Source organism: Perca flavescens, chromosome 8 (assembly GCF_004354835.1).
Source record: "Perca flavescens isolate YP-PL-M2 chromosome 8, PFLA_1.0, whole genome shotgun sequence".
Taxonomy (NCBI): domain Eukaryota; kingdom Metazoa; phylum Chordata; class Actinopteri; order Perciformes; family Percidae; genus Perca; species Perca flavescens.
In genome coordinates, this window is record NC_041338.1 from 33,080,567 (window position 1) to 33,104,397 (window position 23,831).

Below are 23,831 nucleotides of genomic sequence, written 5' to 3' on the forward strand. Positions count from 1 at the left end.
TAGCATGTTCCGGCTTGCTAGTTTGTTAGCCGATATTACGTCACCAAGCTTCAGGCACCGCCTTTTTCGTTAAAATGTGCAGATTAATTTCTCTACGCCACTTTTTGTTATGACCGGGCCTTTTTCAGTCTCTACATGAACGTTTGTGAATGCAACATTAGCTAGTAGCAAGCCAGCTAGCTTGGCAGTGAGCTATTATGGCTAGACAGGATAGCTACTGCCTGTTAGCAACTTAGCTATCTCTGTGGGCTAGTATAGCTGGCTCGGGCATGTTCTTGGCTAAATTGCATGTTAGCGGTTAGCTCACAAGCTACAGTAGCTCCCCAAGTCGTTACCACGTCACCAAACCACAGACTGATTCATGAAAACGTGTAAATGAATTTGCCAGTTTCTGGTTTGACCTGGCACTAAATCTATAAAGCACAAACACATTTAATTCATAATTGCAGTCCACTAAATGTAAATATTATTATCCTCTCCCAATTCATCATCCACCTCAGTCATCAGTCGACCTCTGTGTGCGCATGATTAACACATTTGGTTTGTTGTTGTTTGGAGGTTTTACAGCAAAAATTCAGATTCTGATTGTACATCAATACGTTAATAAATCAACATGAGACAGACGGCTGAGCTAAAGGTCTTCACAGGTCCACTCTGTTCCTACTAACATTATAGTCAGTCTAACAATGAGGCCACATTGGCATTCACATTCATATTTTAAGACACCTAAAATATGTTCAAATCTATCTCCATTTGAATGAGCTGATTCATAACTTCATCGATTCATAAAACCCAGAGAACGATCTTTTAATAGGCTCCGTTTTAAAGCTGGAGTGGAGAGTTTGGTATCATATGAATCTAGACAATCTAAGGAATCCATGTCATACTAAATAATGCTCCAAAGTAAGGCCTAATTTTGGCGAAGGAAACACTGGCGTGGACATTTTCACAGATGTATGGCTTTAGGTACACAGTCTCTGCACTAAAGAAAGCACTATTCTACCTCGATGTAACGGCTTTGGGTACCATTCTCAAAATTTTTAATAATGCACCATGTTAGAGGGGTTCTTGTACAATTCACAGCATTAATTCTCTGAGAATCTCTTTCAGATCCATGCAAAATTGTATTGGGAACTGAAATTTCTCTCATTGAATTGATATAGAATCAAATCAAATATGGACATTGTGAATCAGAATTTAACCGATTCAGGAAATCAGTGGGGATACCCAGCCCTATTGTATTCCCGTTCTATATTATCATGCGGCTGCCATTGTTGGTCATTCCTTTTGGATCCGGTGTGTTTTTCCTTGAAATGTAATGCATGCATGTAGTGTGTCAGTAGGTTTTTGTACAGATACTTATTTGATTGGGTCGAAGATTTTGGACCCGTGAAGACCTCTAGGCTGAGCTACACCTGTCACAGACAAACAGACAGCTACATCAGTTAACCCTGGCTGGTATTTGGTCAGATTAGGATCAAGAGAAAGTGGATCGGTTGGCGTTTTGGAGCACCGCGAGCTGCTACTGGTTCCCTCCTCTGTCAGTTTGAGTCCAGCTCGACGCCAGCAGAGAGGAAACAGGATTGCTGTTAAACAACACACGAAGAAACAGGTTCTACAGTCTGACAGTCCAGTGCTGACACTCTACTTCCTGTCTGGTTAATCTCTGGGTCAAAGTTGAAACGGTTTCCATTCAGTCAGTGTTTTGGAAAAGAATCCTATTAATTCAAATGCATGCCCCCTTGCAGCTGCAATGTTTGCAAACACTGCCCTGACGTTTTAGAGCTTATAGTGGAGTGTGGTGCTAGAGGAAAAGTTACAGGGTCATTCAAATCTGAATGGTTCAATCTCCTGAAAGAAGTAATGTGATCTGGACATTTAAGATGATCTGAAAACATCCATGGGGACAAACTGACACCACCATCCTGAGGCTTAGTGAAGAAAATGCAACTTCACCATGAATAATATAAGTAAAGAATGAGATGCTGCCCCATGTAGACTGTAACCCATGTGGACAGTTAGCATCAGGCTACGACATGCTCAGACCTGTGAAACGTACGATGATCCAAAACAAGACCGAACATGATTTGTTTGTGAGGAGATGGTTGAATATCAACATTGAACTTTTCAGTGCTACTTCCTTTAACAAAACCAGAATTCACAAAACTTCAAATACTTCAATAATAACGAACCTTCCACTAAAACAATAAAATTCCTGTTCGGACTTCTTTGTGAAATAAGCTGTATCCACAACTCTGTGGTGCTTTGAGCTCAAACCTATAATGACAATGCTAGCATGCTAATCTTTAGCCCCCCCCCCCAAGATGTTCGCCATCATAGTTTAGTGCGTTAGCATGCTACAGCTGAGGCTGATTGGGTACGTCATTAGTTTTGCAGCTATTATTTTAAAACTTTGACCCATTACTGGCGCTACATAAGAAAAGGGATCGCCAAAGTTATTACAATTCATCCTGAGGGGAACATGGGCGTCTGTACCAACTTGGGTTGTAATCCATCCAATAGTTGTTGAGACATTTCAGTCTGGACCAAAGTGGTCGACTATGCCACGCCACTAGGATGAAAGCAGGTTGGGAAACACTGCTTTAGAATTCTTTTTGGGCTTTTGTTTTAGGTGAATCTTATTGGATTTGTGGAAGGTTCAGGTCATTAACTTGAGCTTTTATATAACAAAATAAACCCAACAGACAATTGTGATGCACCGAGAGTATATGTAGAGTATATGGCTACATCGTGTTGAAACAGAATATCTGCACCGTTTGAGTGAAACATCGGTGTTAACGCAGTACTTTTTCAGATGATTTACTTTGAGTCCTGCGTTTAGCTCAGTTCATTTGCATATCGAGCAGAAACGAAAGGTTGAAAACATTCACGCGTGCGCTGTTCAGCTCACTCAGCCACGGCCAGTTTGACTGACGCAAAATCTCCTGGACTAAAATTAAGATTTGAGATTTGTCACAGTTAATTTTTTTTCTAAATGGCTGGTAATTAAAATATGTAAAAATAGAATTTTAATAGAAACGACGGAAACATGCGAGGATTGGAGACTAATCTAATGCGCCTGTTTGAGAAGCAGAAAGTAAAAAGAAAGGAAAAGGAAAGTATAAGTAAATAAATCTGTCAGCACTATTTTTCCCTATAAGTAGGGAAGTATGTGAAGGGGATTTACTTTCTACTTCTCATGGGTGTGAATTAACCCCTGACCCCTAATGATTACATGACTGCTGGAATATACTGGCATCCCTAAAACATGTAACAGATCATTCCAAATCCAGGATCATTTCGGAGCATTAAAAATAACTAAAACTTATTCAAAAAGTGCAAATAAGCTAACATTTCTGTTACAAAGTCTAATACTCTACATGAAAATAAAATCAGGTGCCAGACGCCCGGCAGCCATTCAGAGCCAACAGCGTCACCCAGAACACAAACAAAAATATGAGGGTGAAGCTTCTCTCTCCAGGTTAATTTCCTGATCATTTCTGTAACAAACAGCTTCTAGTTTCCAGAAAATATAGATTTAAAGCTGGTTCGGACAATTGAAGGAAACTACACCTCACTTCCGGTCTGTGAGGAAAATCATGGATTTTCAAATCCAGAACCTGACGCTACGTCTCCTTCCCTACTGCTAATCTTTGTTGAGCAACAGCACGACTCGTTGCCGACTGGGTAAATCCTGCCGAGCCTCCTGGTGAAAGGATGTGGCGATTGTCGCGGTGACAGTGGACGTAGGCCGAGCCTGGAAAACAGAGCGATGGCTCCAGTGTCTGACGGGGAACAACGTGGGGTGCGGGCCTATATTGCACAGGGGTTGGGGAGCTCCTCGAACACCTTAGGTTCTTCAATCCCTCGCGCAAACAGCTGGATGAACTGGCAGTGCACTCTGGGAGTAAAAGAAGGAGAAGGTGTTTTTAAAGAGAAATTTCACCTGGGTTATAATATGTGGTTACACTTTACTTGAAGGTATCTACATAAGAGTGACAGGACACTGTCATAAATGTGTTATAAACAAGTCATAAAACGTTTATGACGTAACGCTTGTTTTAGTAAGCGTCATTCGGTTTTTGTCATGACAAGTTATGGTTATGGTTAATAGGGCTGTCCTTGACTAAAGAAATTCTTAGTCGACCAACACTTAAACGATTATGTCGACTAATCGATTAGTTGATTTAATTGACAGAGCTGTGCGCTTTGAGAGGTGGTTAAGACTAGAAAAGCACAATATAAATGTAGTTAATTAACCATCTGTAAAACTGAGTTTCTCCACAATTAATCCTGCAAAAGCACCACTTTAAATCTTGTGTTTACCATAAATGTGCTCAGAAGTTTCTTGGAAATAAGTAATTAAGCATGAGTAAGCATAAAAAAATGCCTAATTGACTAAAGAAATCTTAGTCGACTAAGTCAAAAACGACCGATTAGTCGACTAATCGACTAAGAGGTGGCAGCCCTAATGGTTAGGGTCCATGTGTCATGACAGTGTCATGTGTTCATGACAGTGTTATGTCACTCTTATGTAGACACCTTCAAGTAAAGTGGTACCAAATATTTGGACACAGCAAGGCGAGAGACTCCTTACCGGACGTCGATGGCTGTGTGGTTCAGGATCTCGCCGTCGCAGTTCCAGCTGCTGTAGGCGGGGGCGCAGCCGCACGCCGGGTGGTCTCGGCAGATCTGGCTGAAGATCTGGTGCTTGCCGTTCTCCCGCAGGTCCAGGTCCGAGTCGCTCTGGCAGTGACGCGGCGTGAAGCGGAAACGCCGCACCCGGTGGACCTCAACAAACGCCAGGTCAAACTGGTCAAGACGGAACAAGGCAGTTAGCGAGGACAGCAGGTGTTAAAGGAACACGCCGACTTATTGGGAATTTAGCTTATTCACCGTAACCCCCAGAGTAAGACAAGTCGATACATACCCTTCTCATCTCAGTGCGTGCTGTAACGCTGTCTGACGGCTCCAGCATTAGCTTAGCCTAGCACAGATCCTGCAGGTAACTGGTTCCAACTAGCCTACTGCTCCCAATTGTGACAAAAGTGAAAAAATAACGCCAACATGTTCCTATTTACATGTTGTGATTTGTAGAGTCACAGCGTGTACAAAAAACAACGTAACATGAGACTCAGCCATTTTCTAACAGTAAACAAACCGGGAACTATATTCTCAGACAGGCTTGCTGCGAGCATATCACTCCGCCCAAGTACTATATTCTTCCGCCTGAGAATATAGTTCCCGGTTTGTTTACAGTTAGAAGACGGCTGTGTCTCATGTTACGTTGTTTTTGTACACGCCAGACTCTACAAATCACAACATGTAAATAGGAACATGTTGGCGTTATTTTGTCACTTATTGGGAGCAGTAGGATTACTGGAACCATTCACCTGCATGTTCTGTGCTGGCCTGATGCCGCTGGAGCCGTCAGACAGCATTACAGCACGCACAGAGATGAGAAGGGTATGTATGGACTTGTCTAACTCTGGGGGATAAGGTGAATAAGCTAAATTCCCAATAAGTCGGCGTGTTCCTTTAACTGTACCTGGCGTTTGGTCTGGCTGGGACGGTATGCTTTTGTCCCTTTTTGATTCTTTCAGGATACATGGGTATAATAAACTTGTAGAGACAATATATCATGGGGACATTTCTAAAAGCTAATTGATTTCTAAAGAGAATGTACATCACGTCAGTCAGTCTGACATTTGTTTCCATTTTGTAAAGAAGTACACAACATAGATTTTCAGCTTTCGGTCTGTTTTGCTAAAAATGGATATGATGTAGTCGCAGTCAGTGGTACGGTGTATTAGCGGTTGGGCTGGGCAATATATGAATATTATATCGAGATCGTGATATGAGACTAGATATCGTCTTAGATTTTGGATATTGTGATATTGTAAAAGTGCTTTTCCTGGTTTTACAGGCTACAGTGATGTAATTTTCTGAAGTTACCAGACTGTTCTAGCTGTTCTATTATTTACCTTTACCCACTAAGTCATTAAATCATCTCAGGAGATTATTTATCAAAAATTTCATTGTGTAAATAACATTCTGTTAAAGCACCAATAGTCAACCATACAATATCGTCGCAATATCGACATCTAGGTATTTGGTCAAGAATATCGTGAGATTTGATTTTCTCCATATCGTCCAGCCCTGATTAGGGATGGGGGGAAAAAAATCAACACAGCATAGTATCGCAATATTTTCCTTGGCAATACTGTATCGATACACAAACGGCAAGTATCGATCGTATTATTATTATTATTATTATTATATTTGTGTTGGTCAGTTTGTCTGATTGACAATCCCATTCTGCAGCAGTAAAATTGAAGTGAAATGAACAAACAGACATTTATCCTTTTAGATAAAACAGATGTTTGGTAAAAAATTTGAAGTTGGGAAAAAAAGGTAATAACGTAATATGTTTAAAATCTAAACAATATCGTATCGTGACATAAGTAACGTGATGGTATCTTGGGGCCTCTGGTGATTCCTACCCCTACTGTATATACAGAAAATATTTTAGGTAAAAAAAATTTGGTAAAAAGAAAAACTGATTCTAGGGAAAAGAATCGATTTAAAAAAATCAGCGCAAACAAAATCACGATACATGTGATCCAGGATTAAGTATTTCTAGAGACCATAAACCAGAATACTGATTTATTACCTGGTCGTCCTTGCTGGTGTGTCGCAGGAGGTGTCGGAGGAAGTCGAAGCGGGAACATTTTCGGACCAGGATGAGGTCGGTGGTGCCGTCGGCCAGGTGAGCGGCAGGTGAGAGGCCTTTGGGGCTGCGTGGACAAGCGCAGCTCATACTGGCAGCGTTTATAGCCAGGAACTTCCCTCGGAGCGTCCTCCACTCGCTGTCACTCTCTAAAACCAACACACCCCAAAAAAAAGACAGATTTCACCTTTCTTGCTGCGGCCAAACATACATCACTCCAGGTTTTGTGCAAGTTTGACTTTTATTGAAGAAAACATTTCAGGAGTTCAACCATAAATAGCTGTAGCATCCATCCATCTCTCTATCTCTCTCTCTCTCTCTCTCTATGGGTGTGTTGGAAGGTGCATTTTATTGTATTTGATGAAGCCAAGCTAGCAGTTTCCCCCTGCTTTTAGTCTTTGTGACTTTTGTGTAAAATCAGATGGTTTGACAGGATATCGAGTCCAAAGACAGTTCAGTACTAATCGTATTAATTGTGTTTTAGAAGCTCCCGATGAGGATTTGTTGCACTCACCGCTGCCTGATGCTTCATCCACCTCGTACATCTCAGCTTTCTCTGGAAGTAGCTGCCTGTTGTGCTGACAAACCACACAGCTGGAAGGAATATCAAAAGACACGCCGATTATTTTAAGAAAGCCCTAAATCAACAATCAGATCATTTGACCATAACAGAACTGTTTCGAAACTTACAGTAACTGTTAAACTGCTCATATTATGCTTTTTGCCTTTTTCCCTTTCCTTTATTGTGTTATATATCTTTTTTCTGCACGTTATAGGTTTACAAAGTAATAAAGCCCAAAGTCCCCCCCCAAAGTGACTTACCATCTCCAACAGAAACCACTGTTCACCAACTGCTCCAAACAGCTCTATTGTAGTCCAGCCTTTACTTCAGAGACAAACGTGGTCACTTTGTAACACACGTTATAATGCTCACCTAGCTGCTAGCATGGCACGCCCTCATACTCTGCTTCTGACTGGCTAGTAGTCCTTACCTAGCTACTGTCAGGGCACGCCCTCATACTCTGCTTCTGACTGGCTAGTAGTCCTTACCTAGCTACTGTCAGGGCACGCACTCATACTCTGCTTCTGACTGGCTAGTAGTCCTTACATAGCTACTGCACATGTGCGACTCCCAACAAAGATGGAACAGAAGTGCGATGCCTCCCTCTGTAGCTAAAACAGAAAGCTCAACACACAGGGTGAAAAGAGGAGCTGCAGCAATGTGCAGCATGACCAATATATGGTGTTTTTTGAAAATTAAACCATGTAAACCTACTCTGATATAACCTCTAAATACAATTATGAACCTGAAAATGGGCATAATATGAGCACTTTTAATCACCTGAAGAAAATCCTTAGACAACCATTACTGTACACTTAAACATTTCTATAAATATTTGATGAGAAACAGGCAATGCTTTAACAGAATCACAATTCATATTTGGGCAGCGCTGCCTAGATTGACAGCAGTTCACAAGCAGTCATCGACACGGTTTTAGAGACTCCTCGGCTCTGATTTAGTGCGTAACTCTTTTTATATTAATGGACGTCCGTTACATTCAAGCCGTTGCCCAATGAGTTGCTACAAAGCTCCACACAACTCTTTCTGTATCTCTCAGTATGACTACGTTCAGAAGATTGTGGCGTCCGGCGACTTTCCCACGCAGAAACTCGAGTGAAGATAATAACCTCTTCTGAAGGGTCCATCATGTTTTTTTTTTTAATCCTCCGTGCCCTCTTTGGCTACTAGCAAGTGTGTGGGGGAGGGGTAGGGGCACGTGCGCGATCACGGAAGGCTTGTATCATGTGGACTCAGAAAACTACGCACTATAGGTTTAAGCTATTAAGAGCACCAGGGGGAGGCTGAGGAACGCGACTGTTTTCACAGATCATCTGATTTCATGTAGTAATGTCAGCATATAGTGACAGTTTGAGCAATTATTTTTTTGTGAAAGTTAACAACTATAGCTTTAAACTGAAAACATTGCCTTACTTGAACCAACCAGGTTTAGCTGACTTTTACGCAATTTGTAACTTACCTGAATTGAACTAAACAGAGCTGAATACTAAATTGAATTGTTGGGTAACTTGAACCTAACTTAGTCCCAGTTTCAGACTAACATCTGCATTTTCACTTTTTCTTTTACTATAATTGCATTTATCTCACCCAGATCGACACCTGGCGGCGTCCCGCGGCGTTCCCATGATGCCTTTGGCCGGCAGGTAAGACACCGTTCCTTCATAGTAATGATGAGTCAGGAACATCTTCACACCTGCAGGATTCAGAGCGTCATCGTCATCAGTACAGTAGGAGTCTGTTCTCATCAATATGCCAGTTCTAGCTTCTCCAATACTCTTTCATGTAGTACTTGTTCACTTAAGTTCAGTATTCTCTATGAAATGTAGTGAAGTATAAAGTTGTATGAAATAGAAAAAGTCAATGAAAGTCAAACATCTGAACACATGTTGTATTTGTACCTGAGAGGTCGTATCTGGCCGGTCCCATCCATCGCTTCTTCTCGCTGTCAGTTAGCACGTCGCCGTAGAAACCGTATCCCAGCAGAGAGACGGAGTATTGCAGGAAAGCGTTGTTGTGGTGTACCGAGCACACGTCCATCGGCTGAGAGTCTCCTGAACACACACACACACACACACACACACACACACACACACACACACACACACACACACACACACACACACACACACACACACACACACACACACACACACACACACACACACACACACACACACGTGTAAACACACACAATCAACATACTAACCTGGAATAATTTTATGCTAGACTCAAATCTTTGTTTTAAGAAAGTAAAAAAATAGAAAAGTAGACCTGCAACCAGGTAAACCAGATGACAGGGAAGCTTTGACAGTGAGAGAGCATTGCTGAATAAGACTCCAACTTGTGATAACATACTTTAAAATGTATCTTTTAAAAAAACCTTTGAATTATTTCTTGCACACTGCTTTTTATTCTTATGTTGTTTTTTTAAATTTTATATTATTGTATTATTGTTACAATACAATTATTATTATTGTATTTATATTCCATTTTATGCTGTATTATTTTAATTCACAATGGATTTTATTTGCCTATTGCAGTCCTAAAATGTTTTAATCCTGGTTCTAGCATGTAAATATCTTTTAACTTTGTTTTAAAAAGTTCATTATAACAACACTACTTTTATTTGGACATTTGGCATAACGTGTTCAGACTCCGAGCCTATTTTTATCTGAAGAAAAAAAAAAAAAACACTAGATGGCAGCATGAGACCATGGAAAGCAAAGTAATGTGCTATCACTGGATTTTCATTACATGTGGTGGGACTATGTCAGAGGATAAACTAGATGCACCCGGCACAGCGCGATGCAAAGCCCGACGCAAGTGTCTTTGCTATTTTAAGACTGTCCACTGTGGTCCCCCAGTGGCTAGAAATGGTTATGCTGTAAACCGAGCCCTGGGTATCCTGCTCTGCCTTTGAGAAAATAAAAGCTCAGATGGGCCGATCTGGAATCTTCTCCTTATGAGGTCATAAGGAGCAAGGTTACCTCCCCTTTCTCTGCTTTGCCCGCCCAGAGAATTTGGCCCACCCATGAGAGAGAGAGAGACATCATGGCTTGCAAATGAGCGAAGCATGGCAGTTGATCATGGCCACACCCCCACCCTCCACCTTGCCCCCCCACTCTCCTCTTCAATAGCTACAGACACAGAAATGGCACATCCTAAGGAAAGCTCATTGTGGGACTGGCTCTAGTGGCTGTAATTCTGCACAAAGGCTGAATTTCGGGAAAGAAACTTCAGATACAGTATTAGGGGACCACTAAGGTCTATATAAAAGAGACTTCAGATACAGTATTAGGGGACCACTAAGGTCTATATAAAAGAGACTTCAGATACAGTATTAGGGGACCACTAAGGTCTATATAAAAGAGACTTCAGATACAGTATTAGGGGACCACTAAGGTCTATATAAAAGAGACTTAAGATACAGTATTAGGGGACCACTAAGGTCTATATAAAAGAGACTTCAGATACAGTATTAGGGGACCACTAAGGTCTATATAAAAGAGACTTCAGATACAGTATTAGGGGACCACGAAGGTCTATATAAAAGAGACTTCAGATACAGTATTAGGGGACCACTAAGGTCTATATAAAAGAGACTTCAGATACAGTATTAGGGGACCACGAAGGTCTATATAAAAGAGACTTCAGATACAGTATTAGGGGACCACTAAGGTCTATATAAAAGAGACTTCAGATACAGTATTAGGGGACCACTAAGGCCTATATAAAAGAGACTTCAGATACAGTATTAGGGGACAACTAAGGTCTATATAAAAGAGACTTCAGATACAGTATTAGGGGACCACTAAGGCCTATATAAAAAGAGACTTCAGATACAGTATTAGGGGACCACTAAGGCCTATATAAAAGAGACTTCAGATACAGTATTAGGGGACCACTAAGGCCTATATAAAAGAGACTTCAGATACAGTATTAGGGGACCACTAAGGCCTATATAAAAGAGACTTCAGATACAGTATTAGGGGACCACTAAGGCCTATATAAAAGAGACTTCAGATACAGTATTAGGGGACCACTAAGGCCTATATAAAAGAGACTTCAGATACAGTATTAGGGGACCACTAAGGCCTATATAAAAGAGACTTCAGATACAGTATTAGGGGACCACTAAGGTCTATATAAAAGAGACTTCAGATACAGTATTAGGGGACCACTAAGGTCTATATAAAAGCATCCAAAAAGCAGCATGTCATGGGACCTTTAACAACAACCTGTCTGGTGCTGAAATGATTCCTGTTACAGTAAGGGTTGGGTATTGTTCAAACATTTTTGAAACTGATACCAATACCGTGACTTTGATACCGGTCATTTTTTTGGATACCAATTTTATAAAACCAAAAGAAATTACAACATTACGGCACAAATCTTAGAGTTTTTCCCCGTGCATCTCTACAGACATTGTTAGATCTTGGTAGAAGCATGCTGCATGCTTATTGGCTCACTAACGCTGATGCAATTTACTCCTTAGGTATTGAACTTGGGTATTGAATGACGAGGCATTTTCGATACTTGATACTTTAGAGGTAATTCGGTAGGTGTCTAAAAAGCAATGAATTCGGTACCCAGCCCTACTTATAGTTGAGGTGTAGTGAGACAATGGGACTGACCCACGATGATGTGCAGTGCAGACGTTACGGGGTCGTTGGTGCCCACAGTGGCGAAGCAGATACAGTCGGTTGAACCTGAAACACAGATTGTAAAATGTTCCAGTGAGCTGAAGAGCAGGACTGAGGTTTCTTTTATATCAAGTGAAACGAGACATGAAAGGCGAGACTAAAGCAAACAGGACATAATACTTTGGGTGACATGACGCGGTTAACACGACGGGGCAACACAAAACATACAAAGACAAAAGGAGGAAATGATACATCCTATGGTTTGTGGGTATTAGCAGTTGTGTCTTTGTGAGTGTGCATGCGAGTGTAGAGAAGCAAACGGTGGAAGAGGCTTAAAAGATAAGGAAAGAAAGACTGAAAGGGAGAGAGGAAAGAAAAAATAAAAAGGTGGAGGAATAATTAGAGTGTTCCTGGCAGGGGTGGTTGATGATATCCCATGGACTGACCATTTTAGATTTAGTTTCATCTATTATCTGCATATGTATATTGATGTATATATCGGTCGGGCTCTAATACATACATACATACATACATACATACATACAAACAAACAAACAAGTGTATGTACATATGCATAATTTTGTTAGGACATCAGAGGCCTGTACTACGAAGCAAGATTTGGCGTTAACGAGGTAACTTCAGGTTCAACCCGGGGTTTTGTGTACCACGACGGTGGATCACTTGTTACCGGGTTCAATCGCCGTGGTAACTCATGCTGAACGCCTAACCTGCTCGGGAGCAGGTTAAGTTGGAGATCAGAGATCAACCGGTGTTAAAGCCCCACCTACTGACCAATCAATACTTCACTGATAACGGCGTTCTAGAAGATCAGTAGCTCGGTGTTTTGGAGAGAGAGAGAGAGAGAGAGACAGACAGAACGACAGACAGACAGAGAGAGAGAGACAGACAGAGAGAGAGAGAGGCGCTCATAAAAGTTAAAACATTTTTCAGCAGAGGGAATTACCTAGGCCTATAGGCTATATGTCGGCTTCTTCAGCCGTGCGTTGCCAACATCGGTTTGAATTCTATTTTCATACGTTTGCTCCAACAATCACTACCCACCTCCAGGGTTGTAACTGAAAATATAGGCTAAAGCAACGACTTGGAAAACACAAGTGTAATAATAGTCAGATCTTGTGCCTGACTGATGGAGAAGTGAAAGTCGTGTAATTTACACATCTATAGCATTGGCTATTTTTTTTTGCCAGCTTTCCTTCCGGTTTTAGGAAGCCGCGACTGTATTTTGCCTGTAAAACCGAGTCTGTGTTCTTCATATTTATGTAGAATTATAGTTTGCTCTTCTTATGTAAAATATGCGGCTCTGGTAGATGTTTGCGATTGGTCGTGGTGCGCAAACACCGCCTCTTTTATGTGAAGGCGCGCGTGGCTGGATTGGGAAACCCTGATAGTTGATTGAACTAGTTGATAACCAGCGTTGTGACACCGGTTATCCAGGACCGCGGTTGTTAGGGTTAGTGAAGCCGGGTAACGGAAAGAGATCCAGGGCATGTTGATCCTGCTTCGTAGTACAGGCCTCTGCTCTTACTTTTCACAGTTGCTTTTCTTTCTGCGAAGTGTTTTCTGCATTTTCAACTTCATTCATGATTTTCTTCTGCAGAGTAACATCAGACAATCTGCTTTTACACTGGCACGCACATGCCCAGTGTGTGTGAATGGTCATGTGATATGCGTTGTCAGACGTCTTAACTGAGATTAGTTCTGCTAGAGCTAAAGCTCTCTTCTCTTTTCTCTCCAAACTGCGCTTAACAATGTAAACGTAGTAGTGTAGATGTAGCCAGACTGAGGGTGAGATAGGGGGACTGATGAAACGCACAACTTCAAATATTCAGATTATTATTATTTATTTATTTTAACTCAAAGTTGCCTGAAATTTGGAAATTGCACATTTCACAACAACAACACTGCTGCACTGAGCATCAGCAGCCATTAATTAACTGGGTGAGCCGCTTTTTCACTGCACACCACTGCAGCAGAGAGAATTAATGTCTCCCTGAGAAAGAGAGAGAGAGAGAGAGAGAGAGAGAGAGAGAGAGAGAGAGAGAGAGAGAGAGAGAGAGAGAGAGAGAGAGAGAGAGAGAGCGAGTGTGTGTGTGTGTGTTTATAGAGCACTTAAGCAGAACAGAAACCACAAACAAACGGCCACGGTCAGTCAGTACCTACATTTATACCCCGGAAACAGAGAATCTTGCTATCTGATTGGCTGTCAGCCGTCTATTAAAAATCACATCAGTGTTTACCTCTAGTTCACATCAACAGTTAAACGTCTGTTCTAAATCGAAGCTAGCGTCTGGGGTCCATCTGTTCATCAGTAAACACACAGAGTAGGTTTTATTAATAGTACCGAGAGCTGTACAGAAGACGGATCCTTTCTAGCCATAACCACCACATTAACTAAAAATCCAAACATAAAAGCAGTATTTTTGATTGGCCCATCAGTGTTTCTGACCTGCAGGAATGATTCCGATGCGAAGCGTGCAGGGGATCAGTGCTTCTTCCGGACAGTTTGGATCTACGCCGCCGTCGATCTGCGTCCTCCAGATCAGCCCGTGGATGATCTCACTGAACATGCCGTCCCCTCCGACACACACCACCCTGAGCCGGGGGCAAAGAGAGACGTTACAGGGTGCGCTGGCTTTTCATAAATTACTCCGCTTGATCACCATGTTCCCTCAAAGTGTAAAAAAAAAAGTCTGCAGTAAAAAACACAGCAGCCGGTGGTGCTTTTATTTTGGCGGGTCGCAGGATCTCCGTGATGTAATAACTAAAAACTCTCACCCGTCAAACTTCTGCAGCTCCGCCCCCGTCTTCAGGTGGTCCCTTGCATAATTAGCGCGCTCCGTCACTATGACAGCAAACACAGACACTATGTGTGTTAAGCTAAAGTTAAAAATACCAAATTGTGGCCAATTCAGAAACAATATTGCTCTCATATTTAGTTTTTACACTGTGCTCCCTCCGTATACTTTCCTTCCTTTTTCATTTCATTTTATTTCCTCTCTCTCTCTTTAGAAATGTTAATCTGTATTTAAATTTTTAACCAAAAGCCCTACTAGGGACAAGTGTTGTGAATTAGCTTCAGCTAAAAACACTGTTTTTTGTATCTGTCTATAAATAAACTTTAATATTAAAAAAGATTGTAATCCCTCTGAGACAGGAAGCCCGAGAACAGGAAGTGAGTAATGCGGGACGTACCGATGACGTGCGTGGAGACACCCGCCTGGGAGAACAGCGGGGCGACTTTTCGCTCGTAGATGCGTTTTCCCTGACGCTTCCCGCTGTATGGGTTGATGTAGACCAGCAGGCGTTTGGGTCTGCTGACTGCAGACAACAACAACAACAACAACCATGTTACTGACTGATAGTTTCTGTCAACAATCACGTGTGTGTTAGTCAGTGTGTGTGTGCGCGTGTGTCGGGGTAAAGTCGTACCGATGGTTGCGAGCTGCTCTCTGATGCTGCTGACCCAGTGTTGACACAGCGCCTCCTCCGGACACGCGAAGGTGACCTCAGCACACCGCCAGCGGTGGTGCGGACTCCTCTCCACGTACGACACTGACACACAACAGACACACGCAAAGTCAAATCTTCGTGATCTTTTCCTTTTTTTTTTTATTATAATTGAACGGCTGTGTTTCCTGAGTTTGTCAGTGTTTTTCCAGATGTGTGTGTTCACTGTACTCACAAGATAGGGCTGGGTATCGCCAACGGTTTCCCAAATTGATTCATATTCACAAGGTCCCGATTCGATTACATTTCTGATTCGACATTACATTTCATTTAGCCGACGCTTTTTATCCAAAGCAACTTACAATTGCTATATACTGTATGTCAGAGGTGGTACGCCTCCGGAGCAACTAGGGGGTTAAGTGTCTTGCTCAGGGACACATTGGTTGATGTATCGCAGTGGGAATTGAACCCACCACCTCAAATATCAATTAGGTTAGCGGTTGGGAGTCATCCCTGATAGTTTTGAACAAAGGGATGATATATACCTTCTGCAAATCCATTAAGGGTACCGCTGTAAACTGGCTGAAGCCCACGGTTCCAACATGTCAGTGGTGGAAGGAGCGGGTGTGGGAGCTCTATAGAATGGGGGACATAACCCACAACTTGAGGCTCCAGAGGGATAAACTTCTGAGAAGATGGACCCCTGTCTTATCAAACAGGTTTTAAAAGAAGAGAGCCTCCCCCTCCCCTTCCTTTTTTTTTTAATTGTTATTTATTTTACTTAGTTATGTTTTTATGTTTCTGGGTCCGGTCAGATACTTCATTATCTTACCATGTAATATACTGTATGTCTGTGCTGACGGTCTATGATAAATCCAAAAATAAGTTCAAAATTATGTTAGCAAAAGTTTGTGGTGTGTTATACATCCACGGTGAAAAGGCATGAATTAAAAGATTGCTTGCTGGTTTTTAAGCATCACTCAAACAAGGAATCGTTTTCAATTGAAGAATCCATATTTTGAACCTAGCCCTACTTACAGATGCGTTTCCTGGATTGTTTGTTGTGCTTCCAGGTGTGTTTGTTACATGCCGTGGTGTTTTTACATCCAAGTGCGTTTAATGTATTTCCCGTTTCCAGATGTATTTAATGGGTTTTAACTGCGTTTCCACATCTGTTTATTGTGTTTTCACATAGGTCTCCAGGTGTGTTCACTGCATGTTTCCATGTGCGTGTACAGATGTGTTTCCAGATGTTATCTCAGCATTTTCAGGGGTGTTTACTGTGTTTAAAATGTGTTTGTAGGTGCGTGTATGGACGGGTTTCCAGATGTGTTTACCAGTGAAGGCCGGCCCACAGTCCTTTCCTTCTCTCTCTTTGATTTTTTTCCAGCTGCCATCGTCTCTTCGTCTGCTGCTGTTCTCCTCTTCCTCTCTGACAGAGAGGATCTCCGACACTGACACAGTGTGACCCACACCTACACAGATTTGAACATCAGGTATATTTTCGGAGCCTCTTTGCAAGCACCTGAACTCACCACCAGTTTCAAGTTCCACGTGATATTTAAAGAAATGAACTGAAACCTGAACTCGAACCAAACAAGGACAACACAAGAAGAAAAGAGTGGATTGAGTAATGGTTGCTTTTGGTTTTCAGGGCTCCAGACTAACTTGTTTTACTAGGAGCCAGAGTTTCCTTTAGGATGTTATTTTTTGGCAGTGGGGGCAGGTCTGTCTGAACAACAATTCGCTTCAACACAAACTATTATTCACCTCTATTCACACACAATGAGGCATATTTTCAGTTGTGATTGAACTGTATTTTTTGAGGAACTGTAGGGCACTTGACAGCTACAAGAGGTCTACACTTAGAATGGACCCACCGCGGTGGCGTTTTTGGTGGAGATGTTCATTTAATAGTCGACTTGGAAGAAAGCAAACATTTTGACAATAAACTACATCACACAAACAGTATGTGGAGTTAAACTGGACGGGCCGAATTACCTCTGAATAGTTCTACTTGTTGTTAAATTGCAATGTGAGCGGCAGCCAACACGGGGGGGGTGCATTATGTCGGCAGGATCATTTAAAAAGGCAACTGTAAATACAGTTTTTGTACAGCTCTATTTCTGATACCGTGGTGGCAGAAATTTTGCCACGGCGGGCCGCCACTATAAAATCAACATAGAGGAAACACTGAGGAGCACTGCAGCTCCTAACTGAAAATGTAGGGGCGCACACCTTAACCCTTGTGTTGTCCTTCGGTTCCCAGTGACCCGAAGGACAACACAAGGGTTATGTACTTCCTTTTACTATGTTGAGAATTACTCTCTAAACCCTGTCTCTTGTAAAGTAAGTAAGTAAAGTTTATTTCTAGAGCACATTTAAACACAGTTTGAGCTGACCAAAATGCTGTATAAACGAGCACTAAGGAAAAAGCGGCTTCCACTCTCTACCGTCACATCTTTACCTCTCTCACCCAAGTGAGGTGAACGGTATGAATGTGTAACTGTGTGAGGTATGAATGTGTAACTGTGTGTGGTATGAATGTGTAACTGTGTGTGGTATGAATGTAACTGTGTGAAGTATGAATGTAACTGTGTGAGGTATGAATGTAACTGTGTGAGATATGAATGTAACTGTGTGAGATATGAATGTAACTGTGTGAGGTATGAATGTAACTGTGTGAGGTATGAATGTAACTGTGTGAGGTATGAATGTGTAACTGTGTGAGGTATGAATGTAACTGTGTGAGGTATGAATGTAACTGTGTGAGGTATGAATGTGTAACTGTGTGAGGTATGAATGTAACTGTGTGAGGTATGAATGTAACTGTGTGAGGTATGAATGTGTAACTGTGTGAGGTATGAATGTGTAACTGTGTGAGGTAGAATGTGTAACTGTGTGAGGTATGAATGTAACTGTGTGAGGTATGAATGTAACTGTGAGATATGAATGTAACTGTGTGAAGTATTAATGTAACTGTGTGAAGTATGAATGTAACTGTGTGAGATATGAATGTAACTGTGTGAGATATGAATGTAACTGTGTGAAGTATGAATGTAACTGTGTGAAGTATGAATGTAACTGTGTGAGGTATGAATGTAACTGTGTGAGGTATGAATGTGTAACTGTGTGAAGTATGAATGTAACTGTGTGAGGTATGAATGTAACTGTGTGAGGTATGAATGTGTAACTGTGTGAAGTATGAATGTAACTGTGTGAGGTATGAATGTAACTGTGTGAGGTATGAATGTAACTGTGTGAAGTATGAATGTAACTGTATGAGGTATGAATGTAACTGTGTGAGATATGAATGTAACTGTGAAGTATGAATGTAACTGTGTGAGGTATGAATGTAACTGTGTGAGGTATGAATGTAACTGTGTGAAGTATGAATGTAACTGTGTGAGGTATGAATGTAACTGTGTGAAGTATGAATGTAACTGTGTGAGGTATGAATGTAACTGTGTGAGGTATGAATGTGTAACTGTGAGGTATGAATGTAACTGTGTGAGGTATGAATGTAACTGTGTGAGGTATGAATGTAACTGTGTGAGGTATGAATGTAACTGTGTGAGGTATGAATGTGTAACTGTGTGAAGTATGAATGTGTAACTGTGTGTGGTATGAATGTGTAACTGTGTGTGGTATGAATGTGTAACTGTGTGAAGTATGAATGTGTAACTGTGTGAAGTATGAATGTGTAACTGTGTGTGGTATGAATGTGTAACTGTGTGTGGTATGAATATGTAACTGTGTGTGGTATGAATATGTAACTGTGTGTGGTATGAATATGTAACGTGTAACTGTGTGAAGTATGAATGTGTAACTGTGTGTGGTATGAATGTGTAACTGTGTGTGGTATGAATATGTAACTGTGTGTGGTATGAATATGTAACTGTGTGTGGTATGAATATGTAACTGTGTGAAGTATGAATGTGTAACTGTGTGTGGTATGAATGTGTAACTGTGTGAGGTATAAATGTAACTGTGTGAGGTATGAATGTGTAACTGTGTGTGGTATGAATGTGTAACTGTGTGTGGTATGAATGTGTAACTGTGTGTGGTATGAATGTGTAACTGTGTGTGGTATGAATGTGTAACTGTGTGTGGTATGAATGTAACTGTGTGTGGTATGAATGTGTAACTGTGTGTGGTATGAATGTGTAACTGTGTGTGGTATGAATGTGTAACTGTGTGTGGTATGAATGTGTAACTGTGTGTGGTATGAATGTGTAACTGTGTGTGGTATGAATGTGTAACTGTGTGAGGTATGAATGTAACTGTGTGAGGTATGAATGTAACTGTGTGAGGTATGAATGTAACTGTGTGAGGTATGAATGTGTAACTGTGTGAGGTATGAATGTGTAACTGTGTGAGGTATGAATGTAACTGTGTGAGGTATGAATGTGTAACTGTGTGAGGTATGAATGTAACTGTGTGAGGTATGAATGTGTAACTGTGTGAGGTATGAATGTGTAACTGTGTGAGGTATGAATGTGTAACTGTGTGTGGTATGAATGTGTAACTGTGTGTGGTATGAATGTGTAACTGTGTGTGGTATGAATGTGTAAGGTCTCCTGCACGCTGCCTGCGTGAGCGTGTCAGCTGCGTGGCGTGTCCGTTTTTATTTCGGCTCCCATGGTAACAGGTTAGAGCGTGCACGCTGCCTGCGTGACGCGCACGTCTCAGGCACGGCTCGAGCCGCCCCGAAAACGTGCATGCTCGAAGTAGGACCGACTCCTATTTGTCACGCGAGCGTGTTGGAAAAAATAGAATACGCAAATATGTTTATATGTCATTCTGACACAAATACATAAGAATAAATGACATTTTGATGTTGGAAAAGTCTCTGGGTTTTTGACATGAATGCAGATATAAATTTCTTTTCCAATTGTATTTCAATTGGATTCTGACAAAACAATAACATGGACTTCATTATCTCAGGAAAGGGAATTGTAATATAAAAATATATAGATATCGAAATATGTGCAAACAAATGTACAAACACAAAAATATTGACAAAATAAAGTTGAAGAACACACTATAATTTCATTTTATCAATGGGAACCATACAGGTGTACAGACAAGGCTAGCAGCAGCAGCAGCAGCTCCGTGTCAGACACGTTTCTGGTGTGTAAAGACGTAGAAAACGCCACGCAACCGGCACGCAACTGAAACGCAGCCAGTGTGCAGGTGCCCTAACTGTGTGAATGTGATCAGAGTGTTCCTGCTTCCTCTCAGTGAACCTTCCCTGAATTAATGAAAGGTAAAAGTGGATTTTTAAGAATGAATTTGCGTCACTTTGGAACATAACTGCAGCTTCAGTTTGAGAACAGAGGTTTTAAACAGCAGCACCACAACCTGAACTAAACCTGCAGTCGGCAGGTGGAGTTGGCCCACTGCATTGTGGGAGTAAGATCTCCTACCTGGGTCCGGTCGACGACGAGGGAACGATGGAACACAAAACCCTGCAGGAGAAGTTAAAAAAAAATACCACTTCAGAAGAAGTCTAGACTCAATTATTTACTCTATTCATGTGTAAGATACATGAAAGTACATTTCGAAATACTGCTATTATGCTATACATATTCATGTTTACAGTGCAATAGACAACATAATATTTGTCTTCTTAACATGTACTTTTAAACAACGGTTTATGAAAACAGCAGCGGACAGAAAGCAGGTCAGACATGAAATATTCACTACTGAAACACAATCGCAACATCAACACACACTGCCGTCTTTCTCAGGTTTACACACCCAGGGGCTGTTTCTGTTCTCACCATGGCAACAGAAACAGCAGGACCGTGATCATCCGAGACACTGAGTCAGCGGAGACAGAAAGGAGCTCCGACACAAACAACTGAGTCAGCAAAATGCCTGGTTCCTTGTGAAAGTACAAGTCAAAAGCTACAGGCCTGCGGACATAAAAACGGAGGGAGAGAAGTCGACTACATCTCCCAGGATGCATTTCTACAAATCTTTACCTGCAGAAACATTCAGCAGTGTGAATGAATAGCGATAGGAATCGAGAACCGGTCAGATCAGAATCGCATACCTCTGAGCTGAGCTTATCAATTCCTTTTATCGATGTCGATCGGCATGTTTTTCTGACAGTTGCAAGAGAGAGAGAAAAAAATATAATGGGAATAGTAATCGAAAGCTCGTTCCGATTGATGGTTGATTCAAAAATCGGTCAGTTGAGGTGAGGCCAGTAAGTCAGCCGGGCGTAGCCTAATCAGCTGCTTTGAATATTCAAACAGTTTCCTGAACGCAGCTCACCTGTCTGACTGAGGAGGACATACTGTACCCGGATGAACATGGAGGCTCTACTGATGAAGATGAGACCTTTACACTTGTATGAAGCCCTTTGTAACTTTGTGCGTTTTTAAAAGTGCTCTACTTATAAAAGATTATTGTTATTACTGAACCCCGGAGGAGGAAATTCTCATCATGTCACAGCAGTTATACGAACAAAGCCACACTGAACCAGACATATACTGTATATCTAAGCTATAATGTACGCTGTATTTAGATCATACCTCCAGCTGTTTATTCTGTATATCATTTCTTATCAGCATTTCCTGCACAAAGTATTTTTTTTCTTATACACCTCCTGTAACCACTGCACATGTTCTACTGTTCATACTCTAGCCATATATCTAGCAAATTCATATCTGTTTATTCTACATTCTATATCTATTCTAGATTTATTACGTTTTTTTCTGTACACTACTCTGCCCTTTGCTGCTTTTTGAACTCTTGGTTAGATGCTGAACTGCATTTTCGTTGTCTCAGTACCACTCTGTGCCATGATAATCAAGTTGAATGTAACCTAATCTACCTATTATACCTTTCAACCCTGCTGCGAGAACTATGAAATGATGTTGTTTAGTCTTCCGAATACATTTTATCTCCTTTATTTCTCCAGATTACCTTAAATATAAAATACTGTAAAAATGGTATGAGGTTTGGTGTGTATTGTATCTCCCCTGCCTGCAGCCTGACTTTGACCTCCACATATTGTGTGTCACACTGGATGTTGTGGGTTATGTAACCGGATATATCAAGTCTCACTCACTGTACAGTGTGTACAGTTAGGACTACTTTGTGTGTACCGTAGCTACGTTAACTCGTGTAATCGCCAGGTCAAAAACACAGATAGTGTGTCCACCACGTCCTTTGTTTGTCCATTATGTCCTTTGTTTATCACACAGGGTGTCGCGGTATGTTAAAGGCCGACAGACAGACACGCAGACAGAGAGGTAAAGATACAAAAGGCAGACATATTGTTGGGGTCTTACTGGGCCTGAACGGGTGATACACCGTGCTGGAGGTCCGTCTCTTCCAGGTGAGCACGGACCGACTCAGGCTCACGTCGTACGCCGCGTTTCTGACGCGAAGCTCGGACAGCAACAGCATCCTGCCCGGCCTCTCCATCTGCGTCTGTCCGTCCTGCTCCTGTCCTTCAGCCGGCTGAGGGGGCAGCAGCAGCCCGGGGACGGTTATCTCTGTCCGGGCATGTTCTCTTTGTGTGTCCGCAGAGGCTCTAAACCCCGAAATAACTACTCTAAAGGCAGAAAAAGAGAAGCAGTAAAAGTGTGACCGTGTAGCGGATTTCAGCTCGAGAATTTTTTCTGACAGATAGCGGTTTCTTGCCGGAAGTAGGAGGGGCTTGATGTTGCGTTTTGGTCCTTCCAGAAAACAGAACATTCGAAATTTCACAATTACCGGTGGCAATAATAAAGTTATCAACTGATACCAACTTAAATTGAACATATAATCCTTATTTGGGATTTTTTTGTCATATTATTTTTTATTTTATTTGATGAGATTTTTGCGGGGAAACGGTCGTTTATATTTTCTAAGGTATTAAAAAAATAAAAAAACAATTAAATTAATTACTAACTAACAAACAAAACAAATGTTATTAACAAACATGTACAACCTGTTGTCAATTTCATTTTGTAAATAAAACTTCCAAAAATTCAAAGTCTCAAACATGACATGATTATTGATAATATTGAAAACAAAATTGGTTTCCCTAAAAAGTGGTTTGATCTGAATAAAGATCAAGGCACTTTTTTATTTTTAAAGCAATTAATGGTACTTTACCTAGTTATCTTACTAGTCTGTTGACCAGGAATCATCACCTTTACAATCTCCGCTCCGCTAACATTTTGGCTCTGAATATCCCACGTGTAACAACAGAATTTGGCAAGACTGCTTTTAGTTATGCTGCTCCTTGGTGTTGGAATTTACTCCAAAATGTTTTGAAGATTTCTGTTCTCATCCCACTTAAACATTTTAAACAATTACTTAAACAAACACAATTTGAACAATGCACATGTTTTCAATAAGCCTTTTTATGTTATTTTAAATTGTTTTACATGTACTGTAAATGATT

At 41.3% G+C, this 23,831-nt stretch overlaps 1 protein-coding gene across 1 annotated transcript; it reads right to left on the reverse strand.

Moving 5' to 3' along the window:
- Window positions 1-3,652: 3,652 nt before the first annotated feature.
- LOC114560396 (ceramide kinase) lies at window positions 3,653-23,069 on the reverse strand. The gene is made up of 14 exons (XM_028585740.1): window positions 22,729-23,069; window positions 20,851-20,892; window positions 16,759-16,896; window positions 15,404-15,526; window positions 15,167-15,292; window positions 14,750-14,816; window positions 14,421-14,566; window positions 11,945-12,019; window positions 9,209-9,361; window positions 8,898-9,003; window positions 7,245-7,324; window positions 6,674-6,879; window positions 4,598-4,812; window positions 3,653-3,901 (listed from the first exon to the last, which is right to left on the reverse strand). The coding sequence occupies exons 1-14, from the start codon at window positions 22,862-22,864 to the stop codon at window positions 3,814-3,816; spliced, it is 1,701 nt and encodes a 566-aa protein (XP_028441541.1). The 5' UTR covers window positions 22,865-23,069; the 3' UTR covers window positions 3,653-3,813.
- Window positions 23,070-23,831: the final 762 nt, after the last annotated feature.

Bases quoted from the DNA above. Each gene is read 5' to 3' on its own strand.
- LOC114560396 (XM_028585740.1), bottom strand. From the start codon at position 22,864: ATGGAGAGGCCGGGCAGGATGCTGTTGCTGTCCGAGCTTCGCGTCAGA. The intron at 16,897-20,850 runs GTAGGAGATCTT...AAATCTGTGTAG, and splicing joins TCGTCGTCGACCGGACCCAG to GTGTGGGTCACACTGTGTCA. The intron at 7,325-8,897 runs GTGAGATAAATG...TATTCCTTCCAG, and splicing joins GCCGCCAGGTGTCGATCTGG to CTGTGTGGTTTGTCAGCACA.